The sequence below is a fragment of the Sarcophilus harrisii genome, chromosome 4, assembly GCF_902635505.1.
Source record: "Sarcophilus harrisii chromosome 4, mSarHar1.11, whole genome shotgun sequence".
In the NCBI taxonomy this organism is placed as follows: Eukaryota; Metazoa; Chordata; class Mammalia; order Dasyuromorphia; family Dasyuridae; genus Sarcophilus; species Sarcophilus harrisii.
The window spans coordinates 27630960-27651390 of NC_045429.1; the positions used below are offsets into that span (position 1 = coordinate 27630960).

A 20431-nucleotide genomic window follows, 5' to 3' on the forward strand; every position below is an offset into this window, starting at 1 on the left:
CTTCCAAAACAGTGTGAAGAGGGATCAAAAAAGCCAGTGTTTAAAATCTAATATAGTAGGGTAGCTGCAAACTTCCAAAATAAAAACTTAAGGTATGCTTAAGTACAGAGAAGGGTTACAAAGAAGGTAGAGAGAAAAGGAAGAGATGACTTCTAGTTTCAAGGATGGAACCATATCAGGGACAGTTATTTTCAGACACACTTGTCTCAGTGGGACCTAAATGAAGAGAGATGAGAGGATTCTTCCAATCCAGCCTTTTGCAAAGATGAAGATCCACAAATGTTTTCAGACTTTTTCAATGTCTTGATTGGTTGTGGTTTTTTTTCTTTCTTTTTATTCTTTAAAAAATATTATTTGACATATTAAATGGAAACATACTGGAAAAAGCTACAATGATGTGGAAAAAAAATTAACAAAAATGTACTTACAAACAGATTTTTCCATTAACACCAGCTATTCATTAATTACAAGCATTTTTCCTTTTTTTTTTAAATGGGGAAAACAATTTTTTTTCATATTTGAAAAAAACCTTAAAACAAAAACGCCCCACATCCATTCTGAGGTAGAATAGGGTCACAAGAAGAATGTTTGGGTATGATAGGAAGATCTGAATGAGTTGATCAAACAACCTCCCCTCTTAGCTAGATGCCAGTTGATTTCTCAGCTGTCAATTGGTACTCACCAATCATTGGTACAGCGGTGGGTGGTGGAAAGCAATGATCTGGGGTAAGAAGAAATTGGTGCTGGTACCAGATCTAACAGTTACTAGTTCTATAAAATGAGATCACTAATTCTATGGCCAATCTCCCAGGACTGTTGTGAGAAAAGCATTTTGTATATTTTGAAGTGTAAGTACATAGGAATATGATCCTAAGTATTGTAGTAAGTTGAGAAAGAAAGCAGTTAGACTGAGAAATTCAATAAAGTATTCCTCCCAGACAGCTAGGTAGCACAGTGGCTTGAACTTGGAAGCAGAGGAAGAATTTTGGAAGCATTGAACCTAAAGTCAAATCTGGCTTCAAGCACTCAGTAGCTCTGTCACCAGTCAAGTCACTCAATCTCTGCTTGCCTCAGCTTCCTCATCTGCAAAATGGGACTGTTGTGACCATGAGATATTAGTTATTTCACAAACCTTAAAGCATGTAAAGGCTGTTATTTATTATTAGCATTATTTCACTTTAGGTGGCTGCCTTAAACTGTCAAAGTCAAACCAAGGCATGTCTTGACTGGACAAATGACATTCATTTTGGGAAAAGGGCTAAAAGGGGAAGGAAGAGGAAACCAATGAGAGTGAAGAGCCTAGGATGGTTTTCTGGGAGGACCAAAGTGCCTCTGACACAAAGGGAGAGTTTGGGGGGAAGGGGATGGGTTGAAAGGGAAAGAATGATTTGTTTGAGATGTGTCATTACTCTTCAAAAGCTTTCTGGATGATTAGAAGGAGGTGACTCCTTCCCTTTCCAGCCTTACTGGGGTATGTCCCTCTGGGAGCTACCATCCCTTTGCTCCCCATCCTAAAACCCACCAATGTCAGCACTGAACAGCACGTAGGCTTTCTGTTAGTCAAGGCTCCCCATTCTGCTCTACGTGTCTCACCACACCAGTGTGGGGGCCGGTGGCAGACTGAACATCCCTGGAGGGCCCGAGTGCGCCTGTAGGACTCTATGGAATGCCTGCCACAACATCCCGTGCAGTTTTATAAACACTTCAAGATGCTCTTTCTCGGTCATCTCCTTGGATGCCTCCTCGTGGAGGGGGATGTGCCCTGAGCTTAGGACCAGAAAGACCTTGGGTACAAGCTTCATGGCAGGCCCGGTGCCAGCCAGCATCCGAGACCCCGTCTGACAAAGTCTGGCACGATGCTTCTCCTGAAGGTCAATTTTTAGCCAAAGCAACTCATGGAAACCCATGTATCCATTAAAGCCAGGAAAAGGCTGTGTCACTGGGGCTCCCCCACTGATAACATTTTTAAAAACCCCAGGACCTCTAAAGCATCAAGACTCACATAACCAGGTACTGGGCTAGGAACTAAAGCTTCAAGATGGGGGGAAGGAGACAAAGGAACCCTGGAGCACCCATTTTTAGTCTAGAAGACAAGGGACCACATCTTTGAGGGGCTCATACTGACCCAAGCTTGGGAGGAGGCTTTTGGTTCTACGTCTGCCTGGAGAACAGTGGCCCGAGCAAACGGGACATAGAAATATCAGCCAACCACCAAAGGATCTAAGTAGGAGGGCTCTGAGCCCATTAAAACCACGCCATCCCCTAAAACACCACCTGATGCCAGTTTCCCCTGGAGAGAAAGCCAAAGATGGTGGGGCAGGTACCAGAGCGGGCTCTTTGTGCCAACTGTTTTTCCCAGGGCACCATGCAGAAGTCTTGTGGACACTCCTCTCAGGGGGACACATGGGGATGGTGGCTAATTAGAATCACCGTCACAACGTCAGAATGGAAAGACCCTTAGAAATCCTCTGATCCCGTCTATACTCCTCATTTTAACAATAGGAAAACAGAGAAGCCATGACTGGCCCATGACCCCCCAGAGCTTCAAGTAGCAAGGGCCAGGCCTAGAACCCAGGTCCCTTGTTTCCTAATCCTGTCTCCACCAAAGGCCAAGGCTTAACTTGGATCCTTCAGCTTGATTCTCAAAACAGAAATCAGCAAAAGCAACAGGACACCTTTATTGATATCACCATTTAAATGACTGATACTCTTTAACATCACCAGACAGAAATAACAATCATAAACTAATCTGTCAATAATTAACATTTATTAAGCACCTACTAGAGGCCAGGCACTGTGCTAAGAGCTGTTAAAAAAACAAACAAACAAACAAAAAGACTCGAAAATGAGGAAACTTTCAAACCCACAAGAACTTCATGGTGACTTTATCTTTAACAAAAGGAATGACCAAACCGGCAGTCAGATGTAGCTCCCCCAGTGCCAACATGTTTTTCTACTTACAAACAAACAAAAGAACAACCATCCCATTTCACCATTTCTGGGTTTCAGCCTGAGAAGCCACCAAGAGATATCTGATAGAAAGAAATAAGGCACCTCTTCTCAGCAGCCCGAATAGAACACTCAGGAAAGCCCCGTTTCCCACCCTCCACTCCCTCTTCCTTTCCAGCAAGGGGGGCTAAGGGTGGGTGGGCAGAAGTCTCTACAAGTTCTCTTTCATTTGAGCAGGTACTGGGACCCCGTGAAGGCCCTTCCATATCAGCTGGACTAATTCGGCAGAGAACAGCTTCTTCCACTATCTCCCTCCTAGAATCCATAATTAATCTTCCTCTCAGTTTTTTTTTTTTTTTTTTTTTGGGGGGGGGGTTGAAATACTTCACAGCATTGGCAGATGGGGGGGGCAAGGAGAGGAAAGAGGTGGGGGTAGAAGGACCAGGGTGGGTGAGATAGACTGGGCTTTCTATCAGCTGGAAAATTAATTTGAAAGAAGCAACTCTCCTACCTTGCTGAAACTTTGAGGTTCCTTAAAATTGCTAAAGAAAAATGGCTGTAGAATTTGCCTCCTTCCCATGGACGGGGGAAGAACAGGGTGCTTTCTGTACTTCCTGGTGAGAGGACTGAACAAGTAAGCTTAAGTCAGAAATGATGCCATCCATCAACAGAACGGACTAAATAAAAACATCTGAAGATAGAATTAAATACCTGTAAGATGTATTTATTTGTTTTCTTAAACAAACAGAAGTGCAATTATTTTGGAAAAAAATCCTTTAAAACAATTAACTATGAAAAAAAAACGAACCTACCAAGAAAACATAACAAATTTAAAATTTCACCTTTAAGAGAATTTCCACCCTTAACTGATATCAGTTTTTATTATAATCCTGAAGATCCCAAATCTCTTTAAGTGTTCCAAAAAATCAAACTGTTGAAAAATCTCCTTTTCCCTTACTCCCAGCAGGAATCACTGGCGAGCAATTTTGCTGATGTTTTATTGCACCAGGAGGAGGTAGGTTGAGTCAGTCTGGGGAGACCAGTTTCCCCTACCACCACCACAAAAGCCTTAGGTTATGACTGATTCAAGATGGCCTGAAGTCCAGGAACCCCAAGCATGACCCTCTCTCCCACTAGTCACTGCTAAGAGTTAAAGAGGTCCAGATTTCTTATGGTCATTTAAATAAGAAACATGAAAACAACCCCAGGGTCCTTGTTTTCTCAATTCATTTACCAAAAAAATAAAATAAATAAACTGAGCAAACAGTGACTCCATGAAAAGATTCCTGACATTTGGTCCATGGATCCACAGCAGGTGGTAACTGCTTTTTAACTTGTTGCTTGGAAAAGCAATTAGGGACCGTCCTGTCGCTACAGAGTGGTTCTGAACATGAAGAGCAAGCCTGGCTCCTGGAGGCAAGAGTGGGAAAGGAGAGGAGGGAGGCAGAGGAGGAGGGAAAGGAAGACAGGGGAGAGGTGAGCTCTTAATGAGGAGCCTGCTGAGGGCCTTCCTTGCTGGGTGCAAGCCTTGACTACTACTAAGCAAGGCCCTGAAGTTATTTTCTACTAGAGTCATGTACAAAGAGCACTGTAAAAAAAAAAATTTTTCCACTTAATTACTATCTATTTTCCAGTCATCCATCCAGACATAATGACAAAAAGATTAAAATTTCTTTAAACAAAGGGTGGACTGTAGTAGCAGCTATTGAAGCAAGGGTCAAGCATGATCTGTGAAGTGAAATTAGCCTTCTTTGTCAAAAATCTTCACGACGTCTCCAAACACCTGAAAGAAGAAAGCAAAATGTCATTGGAAGATTCGGGAGTGAAGGCAGGCCTTCAGAATCACGTGGGGCTCTAGCAGTCTGTCAACCTTTAAGAGGAAGAACCAGAGCAAGGAGGTCCGTCCTTCTGGGCCCTGGAGGCAGGTCTGGGGCCTTCTCAGACACAGGACACACCTGGCTTGGATGCCTTCTCTGATCCCCACCCAATCCTCAGAATCTGTGCCTGGGGACTCCTGCACACTCCAGGGCACAGTTTTCCTTTGATTCCTGAGAGGCCTTTATCAGTCTCTTCTAGTGGACTCAGCATGACGTGACAGCCATTAAACATGTACACACTTCTGTGTATATTTACAAAATACGCCAGAGCCAGACAGTCATTCATGGGGAGTAAAGCCGCTCCATCACAGGCCTGTCCTTAGTGTCTAACGGGCAGTAAAGACCAGAATACTATAGAGCGAGTGCAGTCCTGCCAGACAATGGGAGCTCTTGGACCTGTGACAGAATCGGGAAGCCCAAGTGAGCTCAGAACTGCAGGGGTGAGAACTGTGGATGCGCCTGACTGGGCAGCAAATACCAATGTGCTCTGAGATCGAGGGTCACTGCTAGTCTTCTCCCTCCACAGATGAAACGAGAAGCTAAGACGGGAAGTCACTTTCTAGGGCGTGGGTAAGCCAGCAGCCGCCCGAGCGAAGCCCCATCTCCAGGTAAATGAAGAGCACCATCAGGTGCTCGGGACACCATCAGGACAGATGTTCCTCCCGGCTTAGTGACTGTAGCACCCTGCAGAGGCTGGGGATGTCCTGCCTTAGCTTGGTCACTCAAACTCTCTCTGTGCCTCAGCTTGCTCTTCTGTGTGGGGCAAGGATGCTAATGCATACTTTGGCTGCTTTACAAGGTTGCTGTGTGGCCAAATGAGACAGCATAGACAAAGCCCTTGACAAACCCCTAAATGCCACAAAAACCAGAAGTTCTATTACTTTAGCGGTTAACTGAGAGCCCACAGTCGCCCTGGTCACTTGTTTTCTGGTCTTTCAGCTGGTTTGTGCAGGTATGTGGTGAATCAGTCCCACTTTCCTAAGAACTCCACAGTCAGCACCAGCAGAAAGGTGACTGATCAAGCTTTGCGTCCTACTTCCCCATGTATTGGAGGTTTACGGTGAAGGCCGCTGTGAATCAGGAGAGCTACAACTAGGCTGGCCTGTATATAACTTGTGTCTTTCTATAAAGAGGGAGGCCTCTGACCTCTAGCAACGTTCAAATTAGGTCACTTTCTCTGCTCCTCCCAGGCCTCATCTCCCTGACCTGGCTTCTTTCCAGGATACATGGGCAGCCCCAAAGAGACAGCTAGCAGAACCAGAAGGGGTCTAAGGAGGAGGGGAGTGGGCACAGGGAGCACTGCCAGAAGCCTCTTGGAGGCTCTGATGGCCCCCAGGCCACAGCCTGGAGATCACCAGTTTGAGAAAAAAGGAGGACAAGAGGATGAAGCAAAGAATCATGAGAACTGTGTTCTCTCCACTAAGTGGAGCCCGGGAACAGACACAGATGGCTTGGGGCTTCTAAACTATATGGCTAACCCACCCACACTGCAAGAGTCTTTTCACGAGTCCATGCAGACTCAAAATTTCCAAAATATCCATCTTCCTAAGCTCAGGAAAAAAGGGTTAAAGTTAATAATAAATCACATACTTCTCATAAAGAGTAAGTCTTAAGTTATAAAACCCATTCTAGACAGAGAGGTCTATTTTTACCCAATTGCCAATGATTTGAAACATACTAATCCTTCAAATACTTCTTCCTCTCCCGCCCAGCCTGGGAGACATCCACCACACTGCGGCTGAAATAATTTTCCCTTTTCAAAGGGGAGTGGGAGCGGTATTGGATACTTACCTCATCAACGGATTTAGAGGCGTCTACCTTCCTGACTTTCCCCATCTCCTCATAGAGGTCAATAATAGGCTTAGTGCACTGCAGATAGGTCTGAATTCTGTAACATAAAAAACAGGACTGGATTTTATGCTAAAAAGTTATCTGTCCTTTCACCGGCATGTTTGAGGGAGGCTCAGTGGACTAATCCCAGTGAGGATTGTCACATCCTAATCATGACTCTGTCACTGGACTCAGGGATTCTCAGACAATGCATCCAACCTCTCGAGGCCAGGCTCCTCTTCTCCTGGGGCCTCTGAACAAAATGAGCATGAAATCTGGCAGCTCTGGTGAGGCTGAGAGCACCCCCAGGGTGATGGCTGGGAGCACCCCAGGATGATGTCTATGAGTACCCCAGAATGATAGCTGAAAGTCCCCCCAGGATGACAACTGAATGCCCCCCCGGATGACTGTCGAGAGCACCCTCCAGGATGACAGTTGAGAGCCCCCGGGATGATGTCTGCGAGCACCCCCAGAATGACAGCTGAAAGTCCCCCCCGGATGACAACTGAGAGCCCCCCAGGATGACAGTTGAGGGCTCCCCCAGGATGATGGCTGAGAGGCCCCCAGGATGATGAATCCCCCCCAGAATAATGGCTGAGTGGTCCACTCAAGATGGATGAGGGGTAGGCATACAACAGTACCTCTTTCCAAGGCTTTCCCGGTTGTCATCGCTCCTCCCACTACTCTTGCCCCTCTCAAGACAGCGCTCGATGCAGATCTGGTCAAGGAATGTGGGAACAATTACTAGACAGAGATCCCAAACCTGTCATTCTTTTAACCTGAACAACTTAAAGGAAGCAGAGGAGGAAAAAACAGGAAAAAAAAAACAAAAACCCAAAACACAAGACTCCCTGCCCAGAGCTCCAAGTGTCTTATTCATTAATCAACAAGCAAAGCCTTTGACGTTGAAGCATGTGGTTCAATTTATATAAACGAGATTAAACAAGTCCAGAGCACCCTAAGAATCCATTCATGACTCAGTTTTTCCTAGGTATTCCTTTACAAACCGCAATAAAAAGAAGATCTATATGAATACGGCTCCTCCAAGACATGCTATTAACCTATTAGGTATGAATTACATGCCTCCGTTTGGGTTCCATTTTGGCATACTTGTCAATAACACCATAAATATCCCAATATTTAATCACCAACATATATACACTTAAATAAATAAAACATCTCTCATTAATAACAAACAAACATTCCTTCATTATGAAGCTGTGGTAACATTCTATTGCGGACTTTGAAGAATAAGTGAAAACAGATTGGTTTGGGGTTAGAAGAAGGGGGTGTATTTTCAAATAATGCAAAGTCTCTAGTGATTCTCTGTTACCACAAACAAGGGCACACTTGTCCTTGTATCTAAATACACTTCCCGTGCAGTTTTTAAGGGACCATTTCCAATCCTCAGCTTATCTAGCTATTGACATGAACTAAACTAAACAAACTTCATATAAGAACAACTGTGAAGTGGAACTAAGTATCTTAGTTAAATAATTCCTAGAAATCCAGGTATTTAAATTCAAAATTAAACACACACACACACACACATTTCCAAAATATATTTCCAAAAGTTGCCTGGGGAAAGGAAAAAAATCACTTGTCTCCCATATTTATGGATGGAGTCATCTTTAGAGAAGAGCCTCAGAACACCCTGAATGCTTTGGCTAGTTGGCAAAGTCTCTTTAATGTCCCAGGAATTTTCACTTCTTTGTTTCCCCTACGTAAAGTGAAACAGTAGCTCTGAGCTCAGTGCTTGCTAAGGCAAGGGTGGTCCAGCTTGATGGCTCAATCTGGCCTTTTGTGTCGATTCCCATAAAAAATAACTAGGCCCTGATCACTATGAAAAGAAAGGAAATTCTATATCTACAAGGTCAACAGCCCCTCTGCCAATGTCAAAGTGTTTTCATATTCATAAGCAAGACATAGAGCTACTGTCTTTCCAGGGTGAATTCACTGCCACTGGCATGCGGAGCGAGTGTTGGCTGAAGGCACAGTGAAAGCCACTGTGTGGGCTTCTGCTACTGAAGGCCAACACCTGACAGACCCAGTTAAGCATGAGAGTGTTAAGATGTTCATTACCTCATTATCACAGTCAAAAAACAGAATGAAAGCTACATCTGCTTTCCCATCCATGGTCTTGTTCCAGCCTTGGAGATTGTCCTGATTTCGTGGAAACCCATCAATCAAGAATTTATTCTTCTGAACATTGGCCTCCATTGTTCGATCCATTTCCTAGGAGACAAAAGATAAGGTTTGTGTACTCATTAATGGAAAGTTACAACAAGGAGGAAGCAAAAGAAAAGCTGCTTAGGAAAAAAAGTACCTACCAATGTCTTTCCTAAAGCCAATGGGAACCCTACAGAAAACCCTTCCTCTTCCTCTCCCCTAACTGAGACACATGCAAAGACCATCATCACTCCAAGGTCTGTTTCCCATTTCTGCCAAATTAAAATTCATGCTTTACTTTTCTCCCACTGTGGTCTAAATTCCCACAGAGGGGACCAGTCACTATTGCTATTTATAATGTATGTAGGCAAAACCCCTCAGAAAGGAGAGAGCCGAGTGGGAAGCAGAAAGAGCACTGAATTCAGTCATAAGACTCAGGTTCGTTCCACACCTACTTCGGCCATTTAGAACAAATCTACTCATGGCCACATCACTTCCCCATTGGGTTCCCATGTCTTTCAGCTACAAAAACAAAGAACTAAAACTTAGTAGATTCCATTAGACCCTCAGGAGTCTTCCTAAAAAACACAAAGTAAATATAAATGGGCAATTGAGTAACCGTGATATCTCACCGATTCCTTCTTCTTCCATTACAGCCCTATTCTGATGGCTCACTCTGGAGGCCCGATTCTGCAGAGCCGATTGATCCTTAGGCAGTGCTGGTAGTGACCCAGTTCTGGCAGGGCCCGCCAGGCCTCTCTATAGCCCAAAGGCCGGATTCCTTAAGCTCAGAGAGGTTTGTGGTCTCATTGCCAAAGGAATGGGAGATGGGACTCTTGATAAGGAAAATTACAGGGAGGAGACTGACTTTCCTCCCTTACCCTGAGTGTTTCCTTCCCAGGAGTCTCAACCACAAGGTGGCACTATTAGTCTGGAGGACTAACTAGATCTAGAAGAAGGCAGGAGGAGGGTGGATGCTCATGGAAGAGGGAAGGAAAGTTGTTTTGAATGGCTAAGCTGAATTCTTTGAGTCCTCTGTGGTGTGTTTTTAATTCTTTCTGAAGTGAGAAATAAAGACTGTCCTGTATCTGAAAGATGCTCTTAACCTGAGTGCCCTGAGAACACAGGGTCCTTGCCCTAGACCTGCACAGTGCAAACAGCTCACAGTAGCACTGGAGGAAAATGATCTAGCTTGTTTCTCAACCGTGGGACTGTCCCTCCAGCTACTGGAGCCACGCGAGTTTGTTCCTCCTCTCACCAAGCAGTCGGACTGAAAAACTCAAAAGAACTCTTGCCCTTTCCTATAGAATTCTGGTTTTAAGAACTTGGTATAGTCTAAGAAATCTCTCCATCTCACTGTCTTTTCTGGGCCAGATCTACGACTGCACTGGTAGAGGAAACTCCTGAGGAGGAACATGCCTTTCATCCATGTGTCAGTTGGCACTCATTCTGAGATTTATAGTCTTGAGACAGTCGCCTGGAATCCTAAGAGCTTCAGGTAAGGTCACCTAGCCATTACAGATCAAAGATCCTTCCTCTCTCTAAGAGGAGCAGGCCAGGAACTCCTGACACAACATCTCACCAATCTCTGGGAAGGAGGAGGCTCCAGGAAGGTTTTACAGGGACCTAAGACAGGTCCCTCAGTCATCATTCTCCAGTCAAAGTCTCCAGTTCAGCTCTGATTCTTTCTTCTCTCTGGCTAATCTGCCTGTTCCCTTTATAGATTCTCAAGGTACAATCAGGACTATTATAGCTTTAACCCAGAATCACACAATTTGAAAGTTGGAAGAGATCTTAAAGACCTCTAGACCATAATACACTATTGGTGGAGTTGGGAATTGAACCAACCATTCTGGAGAGCAATTTGGAACTAGGCCCAAAGGACTACAAAATTGTGCATACTCTTTGATTCAACAATATTACTGCTAGGTGTAAGTCCCAAAGAGGTTTAAAAAATAAAGAGGGAAAAGGACCTTCTTTTACAAAAATATTTAAAGCAACTCATTTTGATTATTGAAAATCAAGGGAATGACAATCAATTGAGGAATGGCTGAACAAGTTGTGATATATGATGTGATGGAATATTATTGTGCTATAAGAAATGACAGACAAGAAGATTTCTGAAAAATCTAGAAAGACTTACACAAATTGATACAAAGTAAAGTGAGACCAGGAGAATACTGTAAACATCAACAGCAATATTATATGATGAAGAACTGTGAATACAATCCCAAAGGACTCATGATAAAAAATGCTATCTGCTTTGAGATAACGAGATTACATTGTCTGAATACAGCATTCTATTTTTCACTTTCCTTTCTACTTTCTTCATTCTTTTGTTGTTGTTCTTCTTATACAAAATGACTAATATGGAAATATTTCACAAAATTATACATGTATACATATATAACTTATATTAGATTACTTATTGTCTTAGGGAGGGAGAAAAGGTGGAATGGATAAAATTTGGAACTCAAAACTTTAAAAAACAAACAAATGTTAAGAATCCTTTTAACATGTATTTGGTATAGCAACCTAGTCTTTGACAAACCCAAAGATCCCAGCTTTTGGGATAAGAACTTACTGTTTGATAAAAATTGCTGGGAAAATTGGAAACTAATATGGCAGAAGCTAGGCATTGATCCATACTTAACGCCGTACACCAAGATAAGGTCAAAATGGGTTCATGACCTAGGCATAAAGAATGAAATTATTAATAAATTAGAGGAACATAGGATAGTTTACCTCTCAGACCTGTGGAAGGGGAAGGTCTTTATGACCAAAGCAGAACTAGAGATCATTACTGATCACAAAATAGAAAATTTCGATTATACCAAACTGAAAAGTTTTGTACAAACAAAACTAATGCAGACAAGATTAGAAGGAAGCAATAAACTGGGAAAATATTTTACAGTCAAAGGTTCTGATAAAGGCCTCATTTCCAAAATATATAGAATTAACTCTAATTTATAAAAAATCAAGCCATTCTCCAATTGAAAAATGGTCAAAGGATATGAACAGACAATTCTCAGATGAAGAAATTGAAACTATTTCTAGTCATATGAAAAGATGCTCCAAGTCATTATTAATCAGAGAAATGCAAATTAAGACAACTCTAAGATACCACTACACACCTGTCAGATTGGCTAAGATGACAGGAAAAATAATGATGATTGTTGGAGGGATGCGGAAAACTGGGACATTGATGCATTGTTGGTGGAGTTGTGAGCGAATCCAACCATTTTGGAGAGTAGTTTGGAACTATGCTCAAAAAGTTATCAAACTGTGCATACCCTTTGATCCAAGCAGTGTTACTACTGGGATTATATCCCAAAGAGATTATAAAGAAGGGAAAGGGACCTGTATGTACACGAATGTTTGTGGCAGCCCTTTTGTAGTGGCTAGAAACTGGAAACTGAATGGATGTCCATCAATTGGAGAATGAGCTGAATAAATTGTGGTATATGAAAATTATGGAATATTACTGTTCTGTAAGAAATGACCAACAGGATGATTTCAGAAAGGCCTGGAGAGACTTACACGAACTGATGCTGAGTGAAATGAGCAGGGCCAGGAGATCATTATATACTTCAACAACAATACTAGATGATGACCAGTTCTGATGGATCAGGCCATCCTCAGCAATGAGATCAACCAAATCATTTCTAATGGAGCAGTAATGAACTGAACTAGCTATGCCCAGAAAAATAACTCTGGGAGATGACTAAAAACCATTACATTAAATTCCCAATCCCTATATTTATGCACACATGCATTTTTGATTTCCTTCACAAGCTAATTGTACAATATTTCAGAGTCTGATTCTTTTTGTACAGCAAAATAATGTTTTGGTCATGTATACTTATTGTGTATCTAAGTTATATTTTAATATATTTAACATCTACTGGTCATCCTGCCATCTAGGGAGGGGTGGGGGGTAAGAGGTGAAAAATTGGAACAAGAGGTTTGGCAATTGTTAATGCTGTAAAGTTACCCATGTATATATCCTGTAAATAAAAGGCTATTAAATAAAAAAAAAAAAAAAAAAACATGTATTTGGGGAAAAAAATAAAATATTATTTTTTTTAAAAGCTCTCTAGTCCAGCCCATAACTCAAAGGATTGTCCATTAGAAATCCCTGAAAATCTCTACTTGCAAATGTCAGAAGAGGAATCTATCCACTCAAGGTTCTTATACTTGGAGAGTTCTTCTGCCATCTAAGCCTCTAGAGTTCATTCCCCAATTGCTGCTCCTGGTTCTGCCCTATGGGGCAAACAAACAAGCTCAACCCCCCTTCCACATGACAGCTCTTCAAGTCTCTGCCCCACTCCAAGAGTCTTTCCTTCTCTTCTTCAGGTTTTTCCAATGGACCTCCATATGATTTGGGCTCCAGCTCTCTTCTGGTTGTGCTCCTCCAAATGTGCTCTGGTTTATCGGGTTTTTTCTTCTTTTTAAATACATCTTTATTTATTTCATGAAATATTTCCCAATTATGTGTAAAAAAAATTTTAACCAACTTTTTTTTAATTTTGAGTTCTAAAATTTTCTCCCTCCTTCCCACCTCTCCCTCTCCTTGAGAAGATAATTTGATATACATTATACATGTGAAGTCATCCAAAACATATTTCCATATTAGCCATATTGCAAAAGAAAACATAGACTGCCCCCCCCCCCAAAAAAAATACAAGAAAAACACAGTTTAAAAAAAACTGCTTCAATCTTTCAGAGTTCTTCAGTTCTCTCTCTGGAGATGGAGAGCGTTTGTCACCATAGCTCCTTTGGGATTGTCTTATCAAAGTCCTTCTTAAACAGTGGCTCCCAGAATAGAACACATGCTCTCAAGGTGGTCTCACCAGAGCAGAGTACAGAAGAACTGCCTCCTTACTTCTGCAAGCTCTGACTCTCTTACAGTATCCTGAGATGTGCTGGCTTTTCTGACTGCCACAACACACTGCTGACTTTTTACAGGCCTCCTCTTGATGACTGCTCTGCTACCTAACCATGGCCTCCCCTATCCTGGAATTGAAGTTAACTTTTTGAAGCCAGGTGCAAGACTTTACATTTACTGCTACTGAATTTCATCTTTCTTACATTCAGCCCAAATCTTCAGCTGAGAGTTGTCAAGCACTTGGCCAAGACACTCCCCAAGTACAGGCAAATCCAACTAGGAAATATTTAATAAAATAAATAAAAATACAATAAAACATAAATAATATTTTACAATTAAATCAAAATGCATTCTATAACAATTCTTATGTGCAGATTAGTGGTTACATCTATATTACACATTGTATACATATGCACATTATTGTGATATATTTAATAGTACAGTCTGAATGAGTATAATAATGGATAATAATAACGTAAGTGACAGCTCTCACTCCATAGTAACAAGGTTTCCCACTTTCTTTTGTAAATAAATGACCTGTTGCTGAAAGGCAATTAGGATGGCTGTGGATAGTTTACCATTCTCCACCATGTATCAACTTTTCTCTCTCCCTCCTTGCACTCTTTCCTTTTTCTTTGGTAATATTTTTCCCTCTTTCCTATAAGTGTGTTCCTTTTATTCCTCTTAGGAAAAATCCTGCTTTACAAACCACAGATGTACACACACACACACACACACACACACACACACACACGAGGAGGCTGGTCACATGTAAGGACCTAATGTAGACAATCCCTAATTTAATAGACTATTTCTTCCCCTTTCATTCTCTACTGCCACAAACTCTCCACAGTGTGGTCACTGCCCATAAGACAGAAACACAACCCCACCGTGTTTCCTTTGAGCTTGTTCAAATAAAAGACAGATTTAATTTCTTGGTTGTCTGTTGGAATGAATTAGTCATCATTCACACTCCTTACCCTTTTTAGCAGGCTGATGGTTATCTCAACTGGCACAATCTCTCCTTCTCTTATGTATTTCTCAATGAGCTCGCCATACTGAGAATCTGGCTTATTCCTCTCGTCACGAAGCAGGTCTCCCGCAGAAAGGTGTGTGTAGCCAAATTTCTGAAAGTCACAACACAGACACATGAAAAACATCACACATACAATCCAGTCTTCACTAGGATCTGAATTTAGATAGAGCTTTTTACTATTCACATGTCACAGACTCTCAAGGGTAAAAAATATTATGATTATTGATACACATTCCTACAGAGCTAACTTTAATAACATATACATATATATGGGGAGAGGGAAGAGAGGAAGGAAGAGAGAGGAAGGGGAGAAGAGATGGAGAGAGGAAAACAGAGACAGAGGCAGAGTAGTGGTGAGAGCACCGGTGTGGAACCAGAGGTCCTGGCTTTGAACCTTGGCCACCTGTGCCCTTCGTCCCGCTCTGGCACCTTCGGGACTACTTCCCAAGCTACACCATGAGGAGAATGGCTTAGGTGGGCACTGGTGCCCTTTCATCTCTAAATAGATGGATTCTAAGAACTCAGCACCGAGTTCTTCGGGGACTCCAAAGTCTCTCTGGGGGTGAGGTGCTGTTTCCTTCCTGAAGTTCTCCTCGATGCTGCCCTAACTTCCACTGCCTAACCTTCACCTGCCCCTGGCAGCCCTTCCTCCCATGCCCTACCAAGGGTAAAGGGGCTCCCCTGGGGGGAGGGTGGCTATCTTCCTAATTCAATGTGAGGATAGGGACCCTGCCCCCAACTGTCGCCAGCATCCCCAGCACAAAGCTTGCCCACAAGGCCCTAGTGCCTATTAACAAATAAATATGCAGTTGAAGGAAGGAGCAAGAATCTGATCTAGCAGCTCCCAAACGCTTTCTTCCTCCAATTCCCCCACTGGAGACTCCCATGACACACCCTCATACACATACAAATACCTACTACCATCCCCCACCTCCACCCATGGAGCAGAACAGGGAAATGGCCTTTGTAAACAGAAGTCACCCTAACCTAAGGAGGACCCCTCTGTCACCAGGTAACTGTCACTAATACAAGTCAGTGCGTACTTATGTCATAAGCAAGGAGTCCTCTGAAGCTGCCCTCTCCAAAGTGACCGAGGAGCTCCAGAGGCCTTCTCTCTGACCCATTTTTGGCAGCCTCTGCCCCTGCTGGTCACCCCCTCCTCCCTGATGCTCTCCTCTCTCTAGGTTCTGGGGCACCGATCTCTCCTGGTCCTCCTCCCATGCAGACTTCTCCTTTTCTGGCTCCCCTCCGGATCAGGCCCTCTAACCACAGTGTCCCTCAGGCTCTATCCTGGGCCCCTTCCCCTCCACTACACCTGATCTTGCTGCTCCCATGGATTTAATGACCATCTGGGCTGATGATTCAGCTCTTCCCTGCCTGAACTTCAGCTTTGCATCTCCAACTACCCCCCAGACATCCTGATCCCTATGCCCGATAGACATCTCAAATCCAAAATGTCAATAATGAGACTCGGTCTCTTCCCCCCGACTCTCCCCCGCTGTCTCTTTCACCTTCATGGCAGAACCCATACCCTCATGGTCGGGAGTCCTCCCGGATTCCTCAGGACCTCACCCCCAGCCCACATCCCAGCCATTGCTAAGGCCTGTTGAGTTCACCTTTGAGTGAAACGGGAAACTGAGGACTTCTCAGAATAATAACTTCAGGTAATTCAAGACTCAGCATTGAGGGTCTGTTTAATTATTAAGGCTCTGGGAGAAGAGCAAAGATTTATTCTTCCAGCAGAAAGTACCCGAGGTAATCCCTTTTGACCCTTGGTTCAACTGCTTGAAGAAAAAAAAACCTGACCAATTGTTTAATGGCAAAAGACATCGGAAAAGTCTCCAAACTGGCTCTATCTGTTAATTGATTACTTACCTGAAGTAAAACAGACCAACTTAACCCTCTGGCTTAATTGATTATTAAGCTTTGAAGCAAAAAAGACCCCTTTTTCATAATAACATTTTGAAACATTTTTTGGCTTAACCAAGATCCTGGTACACAAAAAGCCCACCTGTATTCCAAAGACAAATAAGGAATAAAAGTGGAGTTTGCCAATGATTTTTAAAGGATTAAGAAGAGATGGGTGGGCGAATAGTTTCTGTAAAACCCTGACTATATAACTACTTACTACTGTAAAACTGGCTTTCCCTGCTCCAGACTTTCTGGTGAAGGGACTGGCCGCTTCTCCAGAAATGAAGACGACAGGAGGCAAAAGGTAGAACATTCGGGTACAGAGGGAAAGTCCTAGCTCTTTCTGTAGGGTCTCTGGGCTTGCTCCCTCAAAACAAATGATTTACATGTAAATAACACCCCCCCTCCAAAAAAAAAAAAAAAAAAAAACCTTTAGGCAGCAGGTGGCCTTCTCAAGTTGTCCTTCAAGCAAGCACTTGACCAATGGGCCCTGTTATCAAGGAGCTCTGACACTCCCTGTTCAATATATGCTCCATTCCAATCCACGTCAGCCCCAGTTTCCTCATCTGTAAAAGGCTGAGAGCTATATCTATGGTATTTATCTAATAGAGATATTCTGAGGCTCAAGAGTAATTAGCTTTAGAAAGTGCTTTGCAAACCTTAGTTGCAGGTAGTAAGTATGGATGTCAGTGCCAGACCCTGGGGACATAAATCCTAGGGGACAAGCAGGGGACAAGGTGCATGCCAGGAGGGCCTCCTCCTTTTCTGAGGGTCTGCTGCCACCGTTCCTTCCCACTTTCAGTCCGGGGGCTGGAGGAGCACTGGCAGCATCGTCCCAACCTCCCCCTGTGCCTCTGGAAAGGTCACTCCCACCTCCTCCAAATGCCCATTTGGGTCCCAGATTCCCGGGAAGCTTCTCCCAGCCATTTGGGGCTCAGCTGCTTTCACTCTCAGAGCACACAACTTCCTTCTTTTGAAAGCATTTCACAACCAGGAGCAGCTACCGTCCGTGCCACTTTTTGGGAGCTTCATTGTTTCCCATGTTTGTTCTGGCACTGTCTGGGCACAGTCCCTGCCGACCTGCTGCTGGGCCTCGGGTAAATGTCGCCCAAATGAAGACACAAGCATTAGCCAGCAGCAGCCAAAGTACCCTCCCAAGAAGACTCACTCCATAATGTTCTGCCGTGCATGCAATATATACATTAGGAAGCCCAGCTAGTAATTTAGAAATTAGTGCATCTGGGGCTGCTTCCTGACATTGGAGGGCTGAGATTGCCAAACCGGGGCCGGCACTAAAGTGGGTTTTAGCAATTATGTTCTCATTTGGTTGGGATTTTCTTTAGGAAGAGAAAGAGCAGTGAGTTATAGAGGTATAGAGTGGTCTCTAAAAATAGAAGCTGCATCATGTAAGAAGCAAAAATAAGCTTCTCTGACAAGCCCCAGAATTTAACTCACTGTGAGGATGACCTGAAATATTTACTGCGCACGGGTCAAACCCACAGAAGGATCTTTCTACCCATGAACACTTATTTCTGTATTCCATTTCTAAAGCTCCTTTATTTGAGAGTTACCCACTAGCAATTACATTTTACAATTTATTTTTCTTGTGTTTTACCTCTCAAGGAACTGACGTCTTTGCTGAAGTTTCCCCAGTTCCAAAGCTGTGGATGGTTTGTTTTCTAATACATCACGGGTACAGCAGCGATTATGATATTTATCATGATAAGGAGTTTAAATAGCACTTAATGCTTTCAAAAAAGCATTCCATCACAATCAAGTGATAGCCAAAGCAAATTTTGAGAAAAGCAAGGATGGAATTATGGAGCCTTAACCCAAACATTTTCCCATTCCCCAAGCTCTTGGCAACTAAAAACAAGACGTTAACAACGGCCTCAACAGCAGGATACAAAACCACAACAGATTATAAACTATAGGAATGAAAATTCCAACCTTTCTCTCCTCCAGCAGGAAAGGAATCAACTCAATATGTTTATGTTGCCGGCCACCGCCTCAATCTTTACTTTCCGATTCCTTGTTATTAAATTACAATAAAACCTGATCTTCGTTTTATATATTACTCTCATAGTCTGAGGTTTAAAAAAAAAAAGACACGGCACTCTTTATTTCGTAGTCTCATGTTGACAATGTCATGACATCAGCTGTTCTGGATCATCTCCCTCTCCTTCTCTGTCTTGGACACCTCACTAGGTCTCTTCTACCACCTCCCTGTTGGGCTCCCTGCATGGCAGGTGCCCCCCTCCAGCCTTCCACTCACACAGGTTATGAAGGTCTCTGCCCCACACCAGTCCTGGAAGGTGGGCAGGCAGCAGGAAGGGCGTGGAGGAAAACAGCAAAGCTTGTTGGATGCACAGAGACTTCAAACTACTGATGTGTATGAAACCTGCTGGCTGTGTTGGAGCTCAACTCACAGCTCAGAGAGCTCACAGAGATGTCCAGGTAAATGTATTCCATCTCCTCTTTCATAAGCAGGACTGAAGGTTCCCTGAACCCATGAGGAACAGCCCATCCATCCATCCCACTCTCCTTTTAATTTTCTAGAACTGTTCCCAAGATGCAGTAGTTGAAATGGCTGATAATAATCCCCCAAGATCAGAGAAGCAGTTAGGTGATACAGGAGGTAACAGCACCAGGTCTGCAGTCAGAAAAATGAGTTCCAATTTGGCCTCAGACATTTATTAGGTGGGTGACCATGGAAAGGTCACTTCTCCCTATTTGCCTCAATTTCCTCATCTGTAAAATGAGCTGGGGGAAAAAAAAAAAGCAAACCACATTCCAGTATCTTTGCCAAGAAAATCCCAAAGGGTCAGACACAATTGAAAATGACTAAACAGCAATGTCAGAAAACTTTGCTTTGAGGCTAAGTGATTGCTCCACAGTTCCCAGATGCTTCAAACTGGCCAACTGTTCAAATTTCTTTCCAATTCCACCCACAGAGAGTTGGAAAAAGTTACCCTCCACCTCTCTCCCATCCCAACCATTTAAGGAAAGTTATTATTATAAAACAGGCAACCTCCAGTGGGAGAATTAGAGTCAAGATTTGCCTTCAATTGCTCAGATTCTCACAGCCAGACCCCTTAAATTGCTGCTCTTCCTGCCACCCGCATACGAATGTGCTGGGCCAGGCCTGTTTAACTGGAAATCTACATTTAACTATAAACCTTAGAAGCTGTAAAGTCACTTGCTCTTTTCATATACAAGCTCGTGCTAGCTGAATCCAAGCCAACATAGAGCTTCTACTCCAATTAAAAGGTGATACAGGATTTTAAAACCATATCCTACAATCAATTATGGTAGACTTACTCTTCTCAGCAATAGTGATTTAAGACAATCCCAATGAATTTGGAACGGAAAAGCCATCAGCATCCAGAGAAAGAACTATTAAAGACAGAATGCGGATCAAAGCATTCTATTTTCCCTTTGTTTTTTTTCAGTTTGCTTTTTCTTTCTCATGACTCTTCCATGTTATTGATTTTTCTTTCACAACATCACTAATACAATATGTTTAAAATGATTATATATGTATAACCGATATTAGATTGCTTGGTGACTTGGGGAGAGGAGAGGTAAGGAAGGGAAAGGGAAAATTTGGAACTTAAATCTTAAAAAATGAATGCTATGTTTAATCTGTATTAAGATTACTTGCTATCTAAGGGAGGGAAAAAAAATATGGAACACAAAGTTTTACAAGGTGAATGTTGAAAACTATTTTTACATGTAATTGGACAAACAAAATACTACTGAAAAAAAAGT

General features: G+C 42.9%; 1 protein-coding gene across 1 annotated transcript in view; it reads right to left on the reverse strand.

Moving 5' to 3' along the window:
• Positions 1–2654: 2654 nt before the first annotated feature.
• Positions 2655–20431, reverse strand: part of CMPK1 (cytidine/uridine monophosphate kinase 1) — a 30684-nt gene continuing 12907 nt past the window's right edge. The window contains exons 2-6 of the mRNA XM_003767168.4: positions 14694–14840; positions 8739–8891; positions 7298–7374; positions 6618–6714; positions 2655–4732 (exon numbers count right to left, since the gene is read on the reverse strand). Coding sequence (XP_003767216.2) covers positions 4691–4732; positions 6618–6714; positions 7298–7374; positions 8739–8891; positions 14694–14840 — 516 coding nt within the window. The 3' untranslated portion in view covers positions 2655–4690. The remainder of the gene's footprint in view (positions 4733–6617; positions 6715–7297; positions 7375–8738; positions 8892–14693; positions 14841–20431) is intronic.